General features: G+C 28.3%; 1 protein-coding gene and 1 long non-coding RNA gene across 2 annotated transcripts; one reads left to right on the top strand and one right to left on the bottom strand.

Moving 5' to 3' along the window:
• The first annotated feature begins 1540 nt into the window (after positions 1-1540).
• On the top strand, positions 1541-2727 carry LOC121209467 (uncharacterized). Its single transcript, XR_005904605.1, has 2 exons — positions 1541-2046; positions 2447-2727. It is a non-coding gene; the product is annotated as an uncharacterized lncRNA (long non-coding RNA).
• A 6415-nt stretch (positions 2728-9142) lies between these two features.
• Positions 9143-14365, bottom strand: LOC121209466 (uncharacterized). Its single transcript, XM_041080162.1, has 10 exons — positions 14305-14365; positions 13577-13689; positions 13373-13475; positions 12372-12448; positions 11555-11690; positions 11343-11440; positions 11106-11196; positions 10919-11025; positions 9479-9579; positions 9143-9343 (listed from the first exon to the last, which is right to left on the bottom strand). Exons 2-10 carry the CDS (start codon positions 13678-13680, stop codon positions 9303-9305), a joined length of 858 nt encoding a protein of 285 aa, XP_040936096.1. The 5' UTR covers positions 13681-13689; positions 14305-14365; the 3' UTR covers positions 9143-9302.
• Between the last annotated feature and the right edge of the window lie 2095 nt (positions 14366-16460).

Genomic DNA, 16460 nt, shown 5'->3' with positions numbered 1-16460 from the left:
ACCAAGCATTGCCTTATTTGCAAAAAAAATCTTATATCGAGGTAATAAGATGTCATATCCAGTGAGTTAGGACACAACACCTCAAATATCAGAGAGTAAGTATTTTATTTAACACTCGTATTATGATTTAAAAGAATATGCCGTTATTTAGGTTAAACGCGAAAAAAAAATCGAAACCCAGTAAGTTAGGGCGCGATTGTCTCGGATTACCAAATACGGAATATTTACTTTTGTGAAAGAATTACTATCGGGTTGGATAAAACCTAAATTCGTAATGAAAAGAGATAATAAAGAATGCATAACAAATAAAAATTGATAACCATAACAGGATAAACATAAACATAAACGGGAATGATAACGATAAAAACGAAGATAAAATAAATGCGTCAAACGAATAATAAGAAAGTGAAATAACAAATAAGCTAAATGTTTGAAATTATTTAAAAAAAAACTATAAATAAAATAGATGATGAAATAATAATAATAAGAGTAAATGATATATAAATAAAATAAATGTGCTAAAATACATATATATTAAATTAGTTAATGTAAGAAAATAATAACGTATAAGTAAATACAACAAAAGGAAAATATAATAATAATAATAAAGAGGTATTATAATATAATAATAATGATGATAATAGTGATAATAAAAATAGTTTAATATGAATAATATATATATATATAATAAAATAAAATGTATCAAAGAGCTTAAATGAAAAGTTATATATAGATATAATACAAAGTAAAATTTTTTTTAAAAAAAAAGTAATATGTAGAAAGTTCAAAACAAATAACAATAAAAGAATTTAAAATCGTTAACGTATAAAAGATGTATACAAAAGCTTAATAACATATGAAGTTTTAAAATTAATAATAGCAGAAAAGTTTATAACAAATAATACAAAGAATTTAACACCATTATCATATAAAATGATATAACTAAATAGCATATAAGAATATTGAGATAAATAATATATACGTATATATACATAATAATTTAAAATACAAAGATGTATATAAAAATTTTAAAATGAATAATACGTATAAAAGTTTAAAAGAAACAACATATGTAAAATATTTAAAGTTGATAATAATATAAAATATATGATATGTTCAGTAATAGTAATAGCAATATATACAAAAAGAAAGAAAAAAAAATATATAATGTGACGGAATCAATATGAAATTAATTAATTTAAAAATATGATGATAGCAATAGTAATAATATAATAATAATAATATAAATAAATAAAATAAGTAGTTTATGGGAAGTTTAAAATAAATAACAATAAAAAGCATGTGGAATGATTAACATATAAACCAGTATAACTAAATACTATATAAGAAATTTTAAAATACGTATTATACGTATAAACTAATTTTAAACAAAAGGGACATATAAGACTTCGTATGATAGTTTAAAATAAAAAATCCTAAAATAAAAAGGAATAATAGTTTAAAATGCGTAGAATAGGCTTAAGATACCTAATAATAACATAGTACTAGAGACAATAGGTATAAAATATATGGAGAAGATGATGAATAAATGAATGATTATAAAATGATGACAAGTACTAAGGTGATAATAATAAAATAAAAGAATGGAAGAACAACTAACAATTGAGTACAAGAATTAACATAAATACATAAACGAAATGAATGAACCAATGAATTAAAATAAAATAAATTTAAATCGAATTGAAAGGAAATAAAGAACAAAAAGGGTTGAAATGAAATATGCAAAGGAAATGGAGGGTTAATTAGGAAAATACCCCCCAATCCTCAACCAGCTCAATCAACCCTTCCCTTTTTGATATTAACCCTAGCCGTTTTCATCCATTCAAACCCCAAAGAAGACAAGCCCAAGCTGCCATGTAGCCACCGCCAACGGTGGCCCATTCGGATTCTAACCACGTTCAGACTTGCGATCAAGAATCTAACCTCTATGATAGCAAAGAATCAAAAAGATAGTATCACCCTCTTTATTACATTTGGTTTCAACAGAGAAGAAACTCCGATATATACCAACGGTCTACGATTCAGGTGAGTTACCCGCTTTTATCCTTTTCTTTTCTTTTTATAAACAGTCCAAAAAAATGAAAAAAGAAAGAAGAACCACGCAAAAAAAAAAAACAGTGAAATATTGGGTCGAATCGAAAGAGAAAAAAAAAGAACAATCACCTCTTTGCTTTGAAAATTTTTTATTAATATTCTGTAACCTCTTTTTTGTATTTCAAATCTCTTTTTTGTATTCAAAATAAAGAACAAAACCCCCAAAATACCAAATCATTCCCCCCCCCCTTTACAAATGATAGATTCGGGCTTTTTAAAGCCGATCTACCAAACATTCATTCCATATTTTTTTGTTTTTTGTTCCTTTGTTTATTTTTTTTTCCCATCATTCGCATGCTTTCTCTTGCCCTTGTATTTGTTTCTGTTGTAGGTGCCATGTGACGCGTGGAAGAAGCAACGGTCAGGGGCGTGGTGGCCGAGGCGGCATGCGTGGTAAGGCCAATGGTGGAAGCGGTGGCTGAAGAAGGGGGAGCGGCTGGAGGCTTGGGGCTTGCTGAAAATTTTTAAGATTAGCTGGGTTAGGGTTTAGTTTTAGGCCTATTGAGTTTGGACTTGTAAAATTATTTGTTGGGCTGTTATATTTTATTTGTTTATGGGCCCGGGCAACATTGGGCTTGTACAATAATAATAACAATAATATTAATGATCAAATCATAATATTAATAAAATAAATAAGGTAATCTTGAAAATAAAATAAAATGGAAAATGCATGATAAGCAATAATATAACAAAAAAATAAAATAAAAAATAAAAGAAATAGAAAAATGAAATAATAATGACAATAGAGCAAAAATGTACAAGTATGAACAACATAAATTTTAAAATAAAAAGCAAGAAAATAATAAATAAATGAATAAATAAGTAAATAATAAAAATAAACAGAAAAATTCATGAAAAGATGAAGTTGCAATAGATAAATAAATAAGTAAACAATAAAAAAATAAAATAAAAATAAAAAAAATCCCATGAAAAAGTTGAAATTAACTAAATAAAGGATTTAATTGAAATTTAAAGGAAACTAGGGATATAAATTGCAAGAATAAAAAATAGGCCAATAAGGGTTAAAATTTAAAGCGCTAAAAAAGACCGTGATTGAAAAGGGAAATATCCCTTGTCCTTATGCGCTTCGTTTTTTAGGGGGACCAAATAAAATAGAAATAAAATTATAAGGTGAAATTTGTAAATATGTAAAATAGATGGACTGGATTGAAAAACGGATAAAAGGCAGAAGGGTCGAAACCGCAAATAACTCGTGGATAGCAAAAAACGCGGATCCTATTAAAGGGCAGGTTAGACTTCGAGTTTTGCCCCAAAACGACGGCGTTTTTAGGGCTTCTGGACCCTTTCGAAACGATGTCGTTTGGTGTTAACTATATAAGTTAAAATACCAACAAAAAAGAATCATTTTGTAACCAGATTAAAAAAAAAAGAATCATTTCTCTATTTTTTTCTCTATGGGCATGGCCCAGAATTTGGCCGTGGGGTCCGGCAAGCCTTCGTCGTGGCCAAAATTTTTTCTCAGTTCCCCCTTTTTTTTAGGTTTAAAAACCTAAAAACCAAATCTTTTTGAAATCAGAAGAAGAAAAAGAAAACAAAAAGAGTAGCCTTTGGCCTTGCCATTTTCAGCGAATCCTCGCAGAACCCTAATGGATTTTGAGGTGTTCGGATTGTCGAAGATAGCCCTCGACGGCGACAGGTAAGAATCTTTGTTCTTATTTATTTTTTTCTTATTAAATAAAAAAAATAAACTAGCTACCTTCGATTTTTATTTCTGTTGTTTTAAAACTTTTCTAGTTTATTTGTATTTCTCTCTGTCTGTAAACCATACATTGATAATTTCGTGGCTTTTATAGCCAATACTACACTATTTATTTCACTGTTTGTGCTACTGTTTCGTCACTATTTCTCTGCTATCGCATTTCTGTTCCTGTTCTGTTATTTGTGTCCTTTTTGCAGGCGTTGACGGAGGTGGAGAAGGTGGTCTTTTGCTTCTTTGGTGAAACAACGGTAGCGAAAGGTGTCAGGCCTCGGGACAAGGCATGCTAATGTGGCACGAGGGCAGCGACGCAAAGGAGCTAGTTAGGGTTTCAATTTTACGAAAACTGTTTGAGTTCGTGGGCCAATTGGGCCATAGGGTTTTTTTAATATTTTGGGCTTGTAACAATTGGACTGGACTTATTATTATTGTTATTTTTTGTTTGGTTTGTTGTTTTTTTTGTTTGGTGAGCCCGGGCAAATTGGGCCTATTACATTACATATATTAATAATTTTGTCATTTTAAATATTTTTTATTATTGTTAAGATTTCTCACATTTATAAATAAAGTTTTAAACTTTTGAACTGTAAAAAATATTAAAATATTGAAAATTAAAAAATATTATAAAAAATATATGAAAATAATTATAAAATCTAAAATTTTCCAATTTCCACACCAACCTTTGTTAACAATACAACACCTATCAAAAAGTTATAAAAACTTTATTTGATCCCTAAAACTATTTGTTTCTTAGTGTAGCGATGTAAAATTTTCGCTTTCGGTCACTAATTAAGGCGATTATTTGAAAATTTAAAAATCGACTTTCGATTTTATTAAAAAAGGGAGTCGCCACCGATCTTTTTTCTGGGTGTGACCGGACACCTAATAAATCATCCCTTTTTAGAAAAGAAAACTTATTCTTGCACAAAAATGAAGGCCGGATTTAGGTCTACGTCAAAAGCCAGAGTAAAGTTGGGTTCGGGAGTCGGTTACGCGCAAGGAAGGTATTAGCAGCCTCGCGACGCCCAAAATTGGTATCTTATTAAACACGTGTTGTCTTGATTTTCAAAAATACGAATTCAATTTGACATTTAAGTGTGATCCGATTGAAGGAAATGAGAAGTTGCAAGTTTTTTTGTTTATTAGAAAGACGTCTCATTTTTAACACGAGCCGATTAATTTCACCCAACATAGCGATGAAATCAATGACTTAATGTTAAAATCGGTACATTGCCTTATTCTTAAAATTAAAATGTAAAATTTTTTTAAAATGATAGTAAAAAAAAATCCAAGAATATTATTGTCAAAAAAATGCGAATAATGATGTGAATAATAAAATATATAAAATATAAAATATTAAAATATCAAAATATTAGAATAATAATAATTAATATTGACAAATAAAAAATAAAATAGAAATAAAAAAAATGTACATAATATATATATTAGAAATAATACTGATGTTTAAAAAAACAATACTATTAATAATACTACATAAATATGTACATATATAAAAAATAAATACGTGATAATATTAAAAATATGTACATAATATAGTGTTAAAAATACATACATAATATAGTTAAGATATATACATAAGATAACATGTAGAAAATATATATATATAAATAATATAATATTAAAGATATATACATAAAATAGTATAAAATATATATATACGTAATATAGAATTTAAAATATACCTAATATATTAAAAGAATATATATAATATAATATTAAGAAATATAATAATAACAAAAAAGGAGAGAGAGGGAGAGGGTGGGTGATTTCCGGCCACAAGGCCGACCACCGTCCGGTCGCCGAACCGCCGCCGGCCGCCGTCGGCCCCATCGTACACGGCAGCTGGACCTCAAAAAACTTTTTTGATAAAAATGGATAAGCTTCCTCCTTTTATTTTTACTTTCGGATAAAAGAAACAAAATAAGATTGAAAGAAAAAACGATAAGCAAACAAAGAACTTAAAACGAGAATAGACAAAGAAACCTCTTTTGCTTTGATCTTTGATTAATCTCCAAAAAAAAAAAAACTAACCTCTCAAAAAACTAGCCTTTACAATAACTCTTCTCCTTAATTACTCTAAAAAAACCTCTCAAAAATCCTTTACAATAACTTTCTCCCCCAAAAACCTTTTTCTCTACATTTGGTTTTATGATGGCTTTTATAGCCTTGTTACAATAATTTTTTATTATTTGCTATCTTTTCTTTTTACAAGATGGAACAAGTGGAGGAGCAAGTGGCAGACAATGGATATAAAAAATGAGAAGAAATTGGGGCAAGTGAGAAAGTGACTAGGTGGCTAGGGTTTCTTGATTTTTTTTTTTGAGTTAGGGCTAGGGTTAAATGTGGCCTAAGTGTGCGTTAATTTAGATGGGTTTTAGTTTTTTTCTTGTTGTAAATGGGTTTAATTTATGGTAGGCCAAAATTGGCCTGCAACACTTAGCATCTACCGCTTGAGAAAATTCTATCGAAGCCATCCTTCCACCATAGTTCTGTTGATCTTTATTTTGCTCGTCCATCACGAATCTCCTTAGTTCTTGAACACCTTTATCCATATTCATGTTGTTCACTAATGTTCTCCCTCCCACGATCATCACATACACGTTACTACCTCAAATATCATCGTTGATAGTATTATCATGATAAACAATAGTCCCAACATTTTTAGCTCACTTTTTGTCATTTTCTTTCATGATTTTCATATATATTTTGATTTATAATGATAAAATTATTATTGTAATAGGAATTATATATGTATATATAAAGAGGTTTCTTAGAAAGAATAGTGATGCGCAATGAATAGATAGTGTTTTGAGATAAGCTGTTGAAATAGATTTAGAGGGTAATAGACCATCGAGACTATATATAAAATTATATATATTTAATATTTTTAAATATTCTAATAGTTTTTCTAATTTTGTATAATTTGTATAGCTTTTTTTTTGTAATTTTCTATTATTATTTCAACAAATTTTTTTATAATTTTATAAATTTCTAGATATTAACATTAATTTCGATTTTGTTTTAAATAAGAATATTTTGATGTATTACGATTTACGAGAATATTAGTTTTTTCATAATTTTTAATTTTATCATATGTCACCCATATACTTTATAGCCATATCACCTCATATCGTATTATTATTTTATCATATGTCACCCATATACTTTATAGCCATATCACCTCATATCGTATTATTGATCTAACAAGGAACCATGGAAGAGGTTAACAAGCTTATCAAGGGATTACACAATGCAAGAGAGGTCAAACCCATACAATGATACAAATACCCCCTCTCAACCTTAAAGCTTGCACGTAGACAGACCCTCTACTCCAAACTCCAACTGCGCTACCTTCTTCTCCAAAACTTTCTTCTTTCATAGGCTTCTTCCACCACTCAATCCATATAACTCTCCGCCCAGTCAAGATGAATTGACCTCAATCTTCTACATACCCTCTTTTGGTATCATAAACAATTAAATTAATTTTAATGTGTTTTTTACTGTTCTTATATGTTAGATCCAACACAAGTTTGCCCTTTTTCTTAATTAGTGATGGTACCTAGTTATATTATCATCATCATCATCATATTATTCATATATGATTTTATATTTCATGGTTTTGTTTCCCTCCAAAGTACATAACAAAAATTGTATGGAAAAACAGGGCTGCAAAAGGATGAGATTGGAAGATAAGATTTGTGAATTGTCAAAAATTTCCTTTTAATCATTTTATCACTATTGACATTCAAGAAAGTAATTTTCACTGGCATCCTTGAAGATGGTGATATTTATGGGCATCCATCCCTTATCTCAACTTTAGATTTGAAGAAATAGAACTATTTATGGGTTGAGTTATTTACTTAAGTTTGAATATTTATATTTAAGAGAGTTTGGGTAAAAATATTATCCTCCAAAAGTGAGTTTAGGTAAGAAATTAAGCCCGTTTAAAATAAGAGCCGGGCTCGGGCTTGAACATTAGAAGCACGAACCCGGCTTGACCCAAATTGACTATTTTTTTTAAAGTTTGTAATGTTTTATATTATGTTATTTTTATATATTATGTAATTTATAACATATAAAAAAATTATACTACTATAATATAAACATTAAAAAGTGTTAAGATGACTTTATATAAAATTTTAATAAATAAAAAATGATAACTATTAAATATTAAATTATTTTTTTTTAAAAATAATATGGGTGGACTTAAGATGAGTTTGAATTACCCATTTATAATTATGGGCGGGCTTGCACAAAATTTTAGACTCATATTTTGAGCTAGACCGAATTTAGACAAATATCAAATATGTTAATATCATATCTAGGTCTGATTTGAACTTGGCCCATAAACACTTCTAATGGCAGAGATCTTGTAAGCTCTAAAGTATATAAACCTTACAAGGACAGATACATACAAGTGGTTAACGAAGTGCTTAGGTTTCACCAAGGTCAAAAACTACATGAAATTTGGCATTCATGCTCCATTAGGGAATGTTTTAGTTGTCATATTGATCTTTGGTTGTTTTTGCAATAAACTTTTCAATCCATACTTCACTAAGAAGTACTCTATCCCACTCGACCTCTTCGATAAAAAGAAGGGAGTAGAGCCTTATTTAAAGCAGTTGGATTATGTATTCTTCGTGCGTACGCCATCTTTGAATGTTGTTAATCGTTTCGAGTTTCTAAGATAGCTTTTCTTGATACATGTTGATATTAGAGATGAACGGTTCGATACCATTTTATTCGTCTGCACGTCGTTCAAGTGCCTCCATTCGCATTATAGTTTCAGTCTAGTGAATGCAAAGCATGCTGTTTCTCACATGAAGTTGAAATGCTTGGAGATATTCATTTGTATTGGTTTGGAGAAACTAGAAACTCTCAGGGTGCAAGAATTTGCCAAATTCTAAGTTGGCAATGTCTGACATGTTCGTTGTACGGTCCATAAAGACTAACTCTTTTGGGGATATGTGGTTGTCCCTCTTAATCATGTCATCTTCAATGTTCGAACTTATATTCTCTTTTAAAATACAATGTATCTTACTACTACACCCAATATTTGTTTGGAGATACTATATTGCTATTAAATGGTTGCTTGCTTTATAAAAGAATAACTATTCTTGTATCGATTCAAATTACACATAAGTGTGTTCTTATTAAATTAAAACATAATTATACCAAATACGTATTTATATCTAACATTCATTTTAATTATACACTTAAAAATTCGCATTTAACTCTAAAAATATTTAAAAATTATAATTAGACCCTTCAAAAACTTAATACCGCTTTCCTTTTAGTCCATCATTCTCAAACTTATTAAAACCAAAGTTGTAATTCATCATCAAACAAATTAAAACAAAGCAAAATCATGAATGTAGTTTTTCACACAACAAGCTCGAAAGTTTCTATAAATAAGCAATACAAACTATAATTTTTAAAAGGTCTCGAATCAACGATGTTCCTCATTACCCTTATCCTTGTTTTCTGCAGCTACAAAGAATCAAATGAAAAACACAAAGCCACAGTTGTATTAATTTCAACACATTCTATTTTAATTTTCAATTGGAAAGAATGGTAATAAAATTATCTAAAACATATATAATTGATGTTGTAAATGGAACTTACCATTACCATATTTTGCTTGAAACATTCTTAGATGAGGATCCACTGGCAATCCCATGGCTTCATACGATGGATCGTACAATTTGTTCATGATAAATTTGGACCTGAGGATACAAGTTTCATCAAATATATAATATCCAAATATGTGGATTGTTGCTCTTAATTTTATATGCTTGAGTATACTCAAATTCAAGTGCAATCCAGAAACTTTTGGGTAGAACTGAAATATAAATTTTTGTGAGGTCAAAATGTAATTTTATTATATTTTAAAGGACTCAATGGAATTTTTTTTCATTTGGGGCAGGGAAGTGCAATCTGACCATATATTTATTTATAATTTGAACAAATTTTAAGGGGTGGTATAATAATTTTTTTCATTTTTGGTCTTGCCCCTTAAATTGACATCAATATCATGTTTTACCAATTAATGTTGAATGCAATGATAATACACATTACATTCTCAAGAGGAGATGCTAATTCGAACCTTAAAGTCAACATTATCTGGAAGGGTAGCCACAAAATACCGAACATGGACCATAAAATGAATGTGAAGAATACTTAAAAATTAGTCTTGGGTTCTATCTCTGAACAACCTCTAAAGCTAATAGTAAATCTAGATGTTTAAAAATTATTTATTTCATAATTTTAATCTAATTAACATAATATTTTAGATAATATAAAATAAAATTTAATTATACAATAATTTAAATATTTCATTTTTAACGAAAAATAAAAGATAATTTTTTTAAAAGATAATTAAAAAAAAAACTAAATCATCTTAACATTTTCAACATTAAGTGATAAGTAAATATATCAAAACTATTTTTTATTTAATATCGTTATCAAATACATTCAAAATTTTAATTCAATGCAACAAAAAATTACAATATTTATGAATCTTTAATTTATATGTAAATATAAATTTTGGTACAAATAAAAGGAAAAAAAATTATTTGGGTACTATGAAGGTATAAGGAATTATTTAAAAAAAAAGTAATACTTCAAGATCTATTTTAATATTTTTAGTTTATATTAAATTATTTAAAAAATTAATTTCATATCAAAAATTATATATTTTATAATTAAATTTAAATAGAAAAAGTAATTACTTAAATAATAATAAAATCCTTTCCAAATTATCAAAAAATTACCTTAAACTAGACTCAATTCAGATCAATCTTTGTCTTATCAACACATTAACAAATCTAGATAAAATATAAAATAATATTTTACTTAATTTTTTAATAAAGGGTATAGGGATTGTCCAATTTAATTGATATGCAACTAATGCATATTAAACACATAGGACGAAGTCAGAACTTTCTTTTAAGAGAGGTAACTAAGTTATAAATTTGTGGAAAAGTTAAAGTGTAATTTTATTAATATATTAATTTATATCTGCATAATTTTTAAAGGGACTATTTAGAAATTTCACCATATTACCTTGAACCAGAAGCACTAGGAAGACCAATATCTTGATGTTGATTGCCTTCCTTTAATGACATATCCATAAAATGGAGATTTGGGTCTTCTTGCAAACTCGTTTTCATCTACAACACAAATATTTATTCATCAATAAATTAGATTAAGTAAGAAAACATTAAGGAAATTAATATAGCATTATACATACTTGTTGAATTGGCCTATCATGATCATTCATATGACAAGTATCTGATGCTATAGCTTGATTCAGCAGTGCTTGGAAGCCAAAACCATGTGGCCTTTGGAAGGACAAATAAAATTACCATATTAAATTTTATGAGACGAAAAATAACATCAATATTACACAAATACTCAGAGAGTCGATTTATATATTTAAATATAAAATTGCTAAATAAAAAAACGAAAAAAATAAGTTTTTTAATACCCTAAATCTATAGTAGGCTCATGTGTATGAGGAAAAGGGTGCCTATTCATCCAATTTGTATCGGCCAAAGACGATCCACTCCAATTTCCTTGCTCACTCTATACAAATGAATAATGTAAAAAATGTCAAAAAGTATAGTATAAGGGTCTTTTATAAAATTTGACAAAAAAGATTGCAAGTTTGTAGTAAGTATACAAAATAAATAAATGAACCTGTATAGAAGAGAAATCCAAACGGAATTGTAGTGGAAGATTTGATGTTGGAAGATGGTAGCCATTGGATGCTCTAATGGTATTATTTTTCATCAAATTTCCACTTCCTTGAGTGGGTGCTTCCATTACTTGAGACCTAATTATTTACCAAAAACAAAATGTTATATCTTAAACCGAGCTCGAGTCGAGTATCGAGTTCTGAATTTTGAGTTCAACTCAAGCTCAAGCTTGGTAGTATTCAGGCTCAACTCAGCTCAATTACACCCCTAGCCCTGGTTCTTACACTATTTTTATAGTTAAATAAGCCCTTAACCTATGATTTTTACCCACGAAATCCCTTAATTTTATTATTAAAGTAAAAATATTTTGTGAATTTGATGAGAAAATATTTTGTGAATTTGATGAGAACAGTTTATAAAATAAAAATAAAATAATATTATTTTTAAAAAATTTTTTTTATACATAACACTTAATCACTCTTTTGAAAATTATGATTACTCTTTTAAATTTTATGTTGATGTTAAAGCGTATATAATGTCTATAGCATCAACAAGAAATTAAGATCGATAAGAGCTTGAAATTTAAAATATTTTTATTTTAAAATTAAAATCAAGAGATATAACGAGTAAAAATTAAAGGTAAGGGACTTATTTGACCACAAAAATAATTTATGTGCTAATAGTTTAAGAGGTTTTTTCTTAATATATTAGCATAAGATATATATAATTTCAAGAAACTAAATTTACTAAATAGTTTTGCAAAAATAAATTAAAATAAGGGGTAGCATAATTGGGATATTTAGAAATAAAAGACATACAGAAGTAATTGTTCAACAACATTGTTTTGCTCATGATTGTGTGATTGAATCCTTTCATCATGTGACCACTCCATTGCCTATCAAAATGTTAAGCAATACATACTTTAGTTAATAAATGAAAGGGAAAAAAAAAGAAAAATTTACTTTTGATATTGAAATTTTAAAATTTACTAATGTGCTTATAAAAGTTACCTTATTAAGATTATATTATTAAAGAAATTGATAAATTAACAAAGTAGAGACATGTCAATTACATAGATATTTTTTTTAGTATAATTGCCAAACTCATTTTATTGAAGAATTCTTTTGTGCCAATTAAGTTTTAGTTTGATTGGCATCGATGTTATTATTAGTGCAGGAGGACGTAGGTACTAGTGCGTTGAAGCGCAATATCTTATTATTTAATGGTTGGAGAGGGGCTATAAATAATTCTAAGCATTGTATAAAAAAAGCAGATATGATAAGAACCTATTGAGATTAATATTTTAAAAAATTATTCTTTTATAGAGCATCTTTGAACTTTATTAGGGTAAAATTATTTTTGGAGAATCAATTTCGAGTTGAATTGAGTTTAGGAAAACTCAACCTCCCTTTGGAATACTTATAACAAAATACTCCTATATATAGCATATAACTTTATGTAGGGTTTTATGTTACTTTCTATTGCATTATACGGAAAAACTCAAAAATATATTTTAGATTTTACTGTTATATTTTAATAAAATGCATAATAAATTGAAAACGTGACATATTAGCCAGGTCGGAGTTGGGTATTTTATTTACTTTTGGAGTTGGATTGAAACACATAAAACTATATTGAAATCGAAATCAGATCAATTTTAAAGTATCAAAACACTATATCGAGGTGGGCAAAAAATTACCTCCCCACTATGTTGCCATCTTTAATACCAACTCTTAAAAAATTTATAAATCAATTAAAACGAAATCAAATTACATATAATATGATAGTGTAATAGATGATCAAAGTATTGTGATAATACCTTAGTACTTGAATTGTAAATTGAAGGGGAAATAATTGGTTGTTGCAAAGGCTGATTTGGGAGTGATGGATGGGTTGTGATGCTTTCAATTATCTCTGAAGATCTGATGGTACATAAACAATTAAAAATATGAACAAGAATAAATGAGATTTAATTAAGTAATTTTTATCAAAATATAAAATTAAGAATATAATTAATTTGCACCTTTGACCCATTGATGTTTGGGATTCATCAAGTTCTTGTTGAGTTCCATTGCTTTCTTCTGAGGAGGAGGATGAGTCTCCTGCGTTTTCACCCTCTTTTTCCATATGTTGATCCTAATGCATAATTATTGAGTCGAGTTAGGTCAAGTTCGGTTCAATTAGATATTTAAAAAATTATCTTACTGTTTAAATATATTAAAATATTACAAAATGATACTAATATTTTTTATATTAAATGATAGTTTCAGTTGGATGAATAATGATATAGCTAACGGGGCAGGTAGAGGTCTTGACACTCTCAATTCTATAAACCCGTTTTGAGTTACGAGTTATTTGATCGAAAGATATAGTAAAATTGTAGGCCCCTTCAAAGTTTTTTACGTTTTAAAATTATTCATTTTTCATTTGACGGAGATTAATCATTTCAGGGTTTTTAACTATTTTAAAGGAAAATCAATTATTCACGCCATTAAATTAAATAAATAATATAACTTTAAAACTTATATAATATAAACAACTACCCCTAACACTCATTGGCTCTACCGTGAAATAGATTGTAGTAAAAAATCAGCAAGGATTTGTCCCAAACAAGTGGTTAGATTTGTCGATTGAGTCTTAACTCGATTGATATCGGTACTGTTGTCATTGTAGGATAGTTCTAGGCATTGTATCAAAAAGAATAAATATGATCATTGAAATTTAAAAAGAAAAAAAAAAGAAAAATCTTACAATTTTATTCTATAGTTTTCTTGAGTCACGAATAGGTCGACTTAATACATCTCGTTTCCTGCAAATATATAAAAAAAATATAAAAAAAAGAGAGGATATAAGTAAAATTTATTGAAAATCATCTATTAAAAATAATTAAATTAACACATAACTTTTGCTTCCTAAATCTTGACTAAAATTACAAATGCAACACAAATGTAAACTTGATTATGAAAAAAAAAACTAAAAAATCATTTTAAAAAAAAACATTATTCCTACCAATAGTTTTTCGACAAAAGATGGTTAATTCATTTTAATGAATATGTAAAAATATATAAATAATGAAGGATGGTTCAATTATGGTAAAAAACCTATTCATGATTTTGAATTAGTCCTAATTAGGATATAGAATTCAGGTTGGATTTTCTTTCCTTTTATTAAGATATAACTTTATGAAGAATCTTGGACTATGAAATTCAATGAATGATTAGTATTAGGGTTTGATTGAGTTTTATTTTTAAAAGTTTGAGCTCTAATAGAGATAAGTAATTGGGATTTTGAGTTTGTTTACTTGATAAAAGGAAAAGGTTGATTCTGTTTTTTAAAGTGTTGTTTAATAGATTGAAAAATTAAGTACTGAATTTAAGTTATTAAATATATTTAGTATATTACATACTTAAAATTAAGTATGAAATTTAATTAGATTGTTTGATAAATAATAAATGAAAAGTAGCTCCCTATCTAGTTATTATTTTCAACCCTTTTTCAATGAAACATGCTTAAAAATTTAAATCATTGAAAATATTAATTTTTTGCCGATTTAATTTTTTCAATGAGTTATCAAACAATGCCTTAATTATGATTAGTTTATCTCGAATCAGGATATTTTCAATATTAAGCAAAAAAGAAAGGTTAAACTAAAAAAAAATTGCTTAAACTCCTTAGCTACTCGAGTAGAAATTAGATTATTTGAATTTGACTCAATTGTTAACCCAAGCATTAGTTATCATGTTATGGGATACCCATGCATGCATAGAGTGTTTCAATACTTCTAAGGGCCCTTTTAGAGGGGCGTTTATCTCTAGTGCGGTGCGTTTAGTTTTCTTTTTGTCTCACACTACAGTATCACTACAGTAACTAATCTCACGATTACCATTGTTTTTACACTAACGGCAAATAAACACACCGCCCATCCAAAGGGGCCCTAAATCTATGTCCACCCTCATCTTGTACTACAACCCTACACATAGCACGACCTAGTTTACCCATGCATGTGTGGGGGTATTTGGACGTTTAAAGAGTGGGAAATTTTTGTTAATATTGATGGAGATACTTGTAACATGAAATCTTTAATTCATGGAAACATGCTTGTGTTAGCTTATCAGAGAGGTAAGATTTGTGGTTGCTTATTGGTGATGTGGTTTACTCAATATGGAAAGCTCCTCGGAGGACTTAGTCTCTTCAAAAGGGGATGTTATGGTAACTCCAAAGATGCAAAATTTGAAAGCTAGTGCAAAGCTATGGGAATGGTGGGAAAGAGAAGCATCATATAGAAAGCAACATAACTTCATTGTATTAGTGATTGATTCGGCTTGGAAGGAGCATAGGGCTAGGAAGCTAGAAAATTCATTTAAGAGTTAAAAAAAGTTAAATTCTTTCATTTAACCAAGGGGATGCCAAAGCCTCTGACTATCCCCTTGCAGCTACACTTTTTCTTAGAGCTTTAGGAGTGTCAAACATTAATGATGGCCTTGACAAAATTAGAAATTTATTAAATAAGAATGGGAGGCTAACTCTTGGTTCAAAGGTGGTGTGGTTAGGAGGAAAGAGAATTACTCAAAGAAGAATAAATAATGTGTCAATCATTAAAAGTGAGTTGAGTGTTAGAAGAAATTAGGGGGAATTATTAGATCATAATGAGTAAATTAAGCTAATTGAGAAAGCATTTTAAGTCCCTTCAAATGGTGATGTGGTCCCGATTAATATTAAATTCGCGTGACTCATCAATTCTCATCGTGTCGTTGTCCTTGGCCACATCTATGGTTGTCACTTAGATGGAGAATTGTAGGGAGCAATCCGAGGACCTTCTTCACCAATTTTGTATTGGAATACTCCTCGCCAAGAGTCAATTCGTGGTTAGAGATCACATAATTTTGCATGAAAGTTAAACAAAGTTT

Source organism: Gossypium hirsutum, chromosome A11, assembly GCF_007990345.1.
Source record: "Gossypium hirsutum isolate 1008001.06 chromosome A11, Gossypium_hirsutum_v2.1, whole genome shotgun sequence".
In the NCBI taxonomy this organism is placed as follows: domain Eukaryota; kingdom Viridiplantae; phylum Streptophyta; class Magnoliopsida; order Malvales; family Malvaceae; genus Gossypium; species Gossypium hirsutum.
This window is presented reverse-complemented; position numbering and strand designations above follow the sequence as displayed.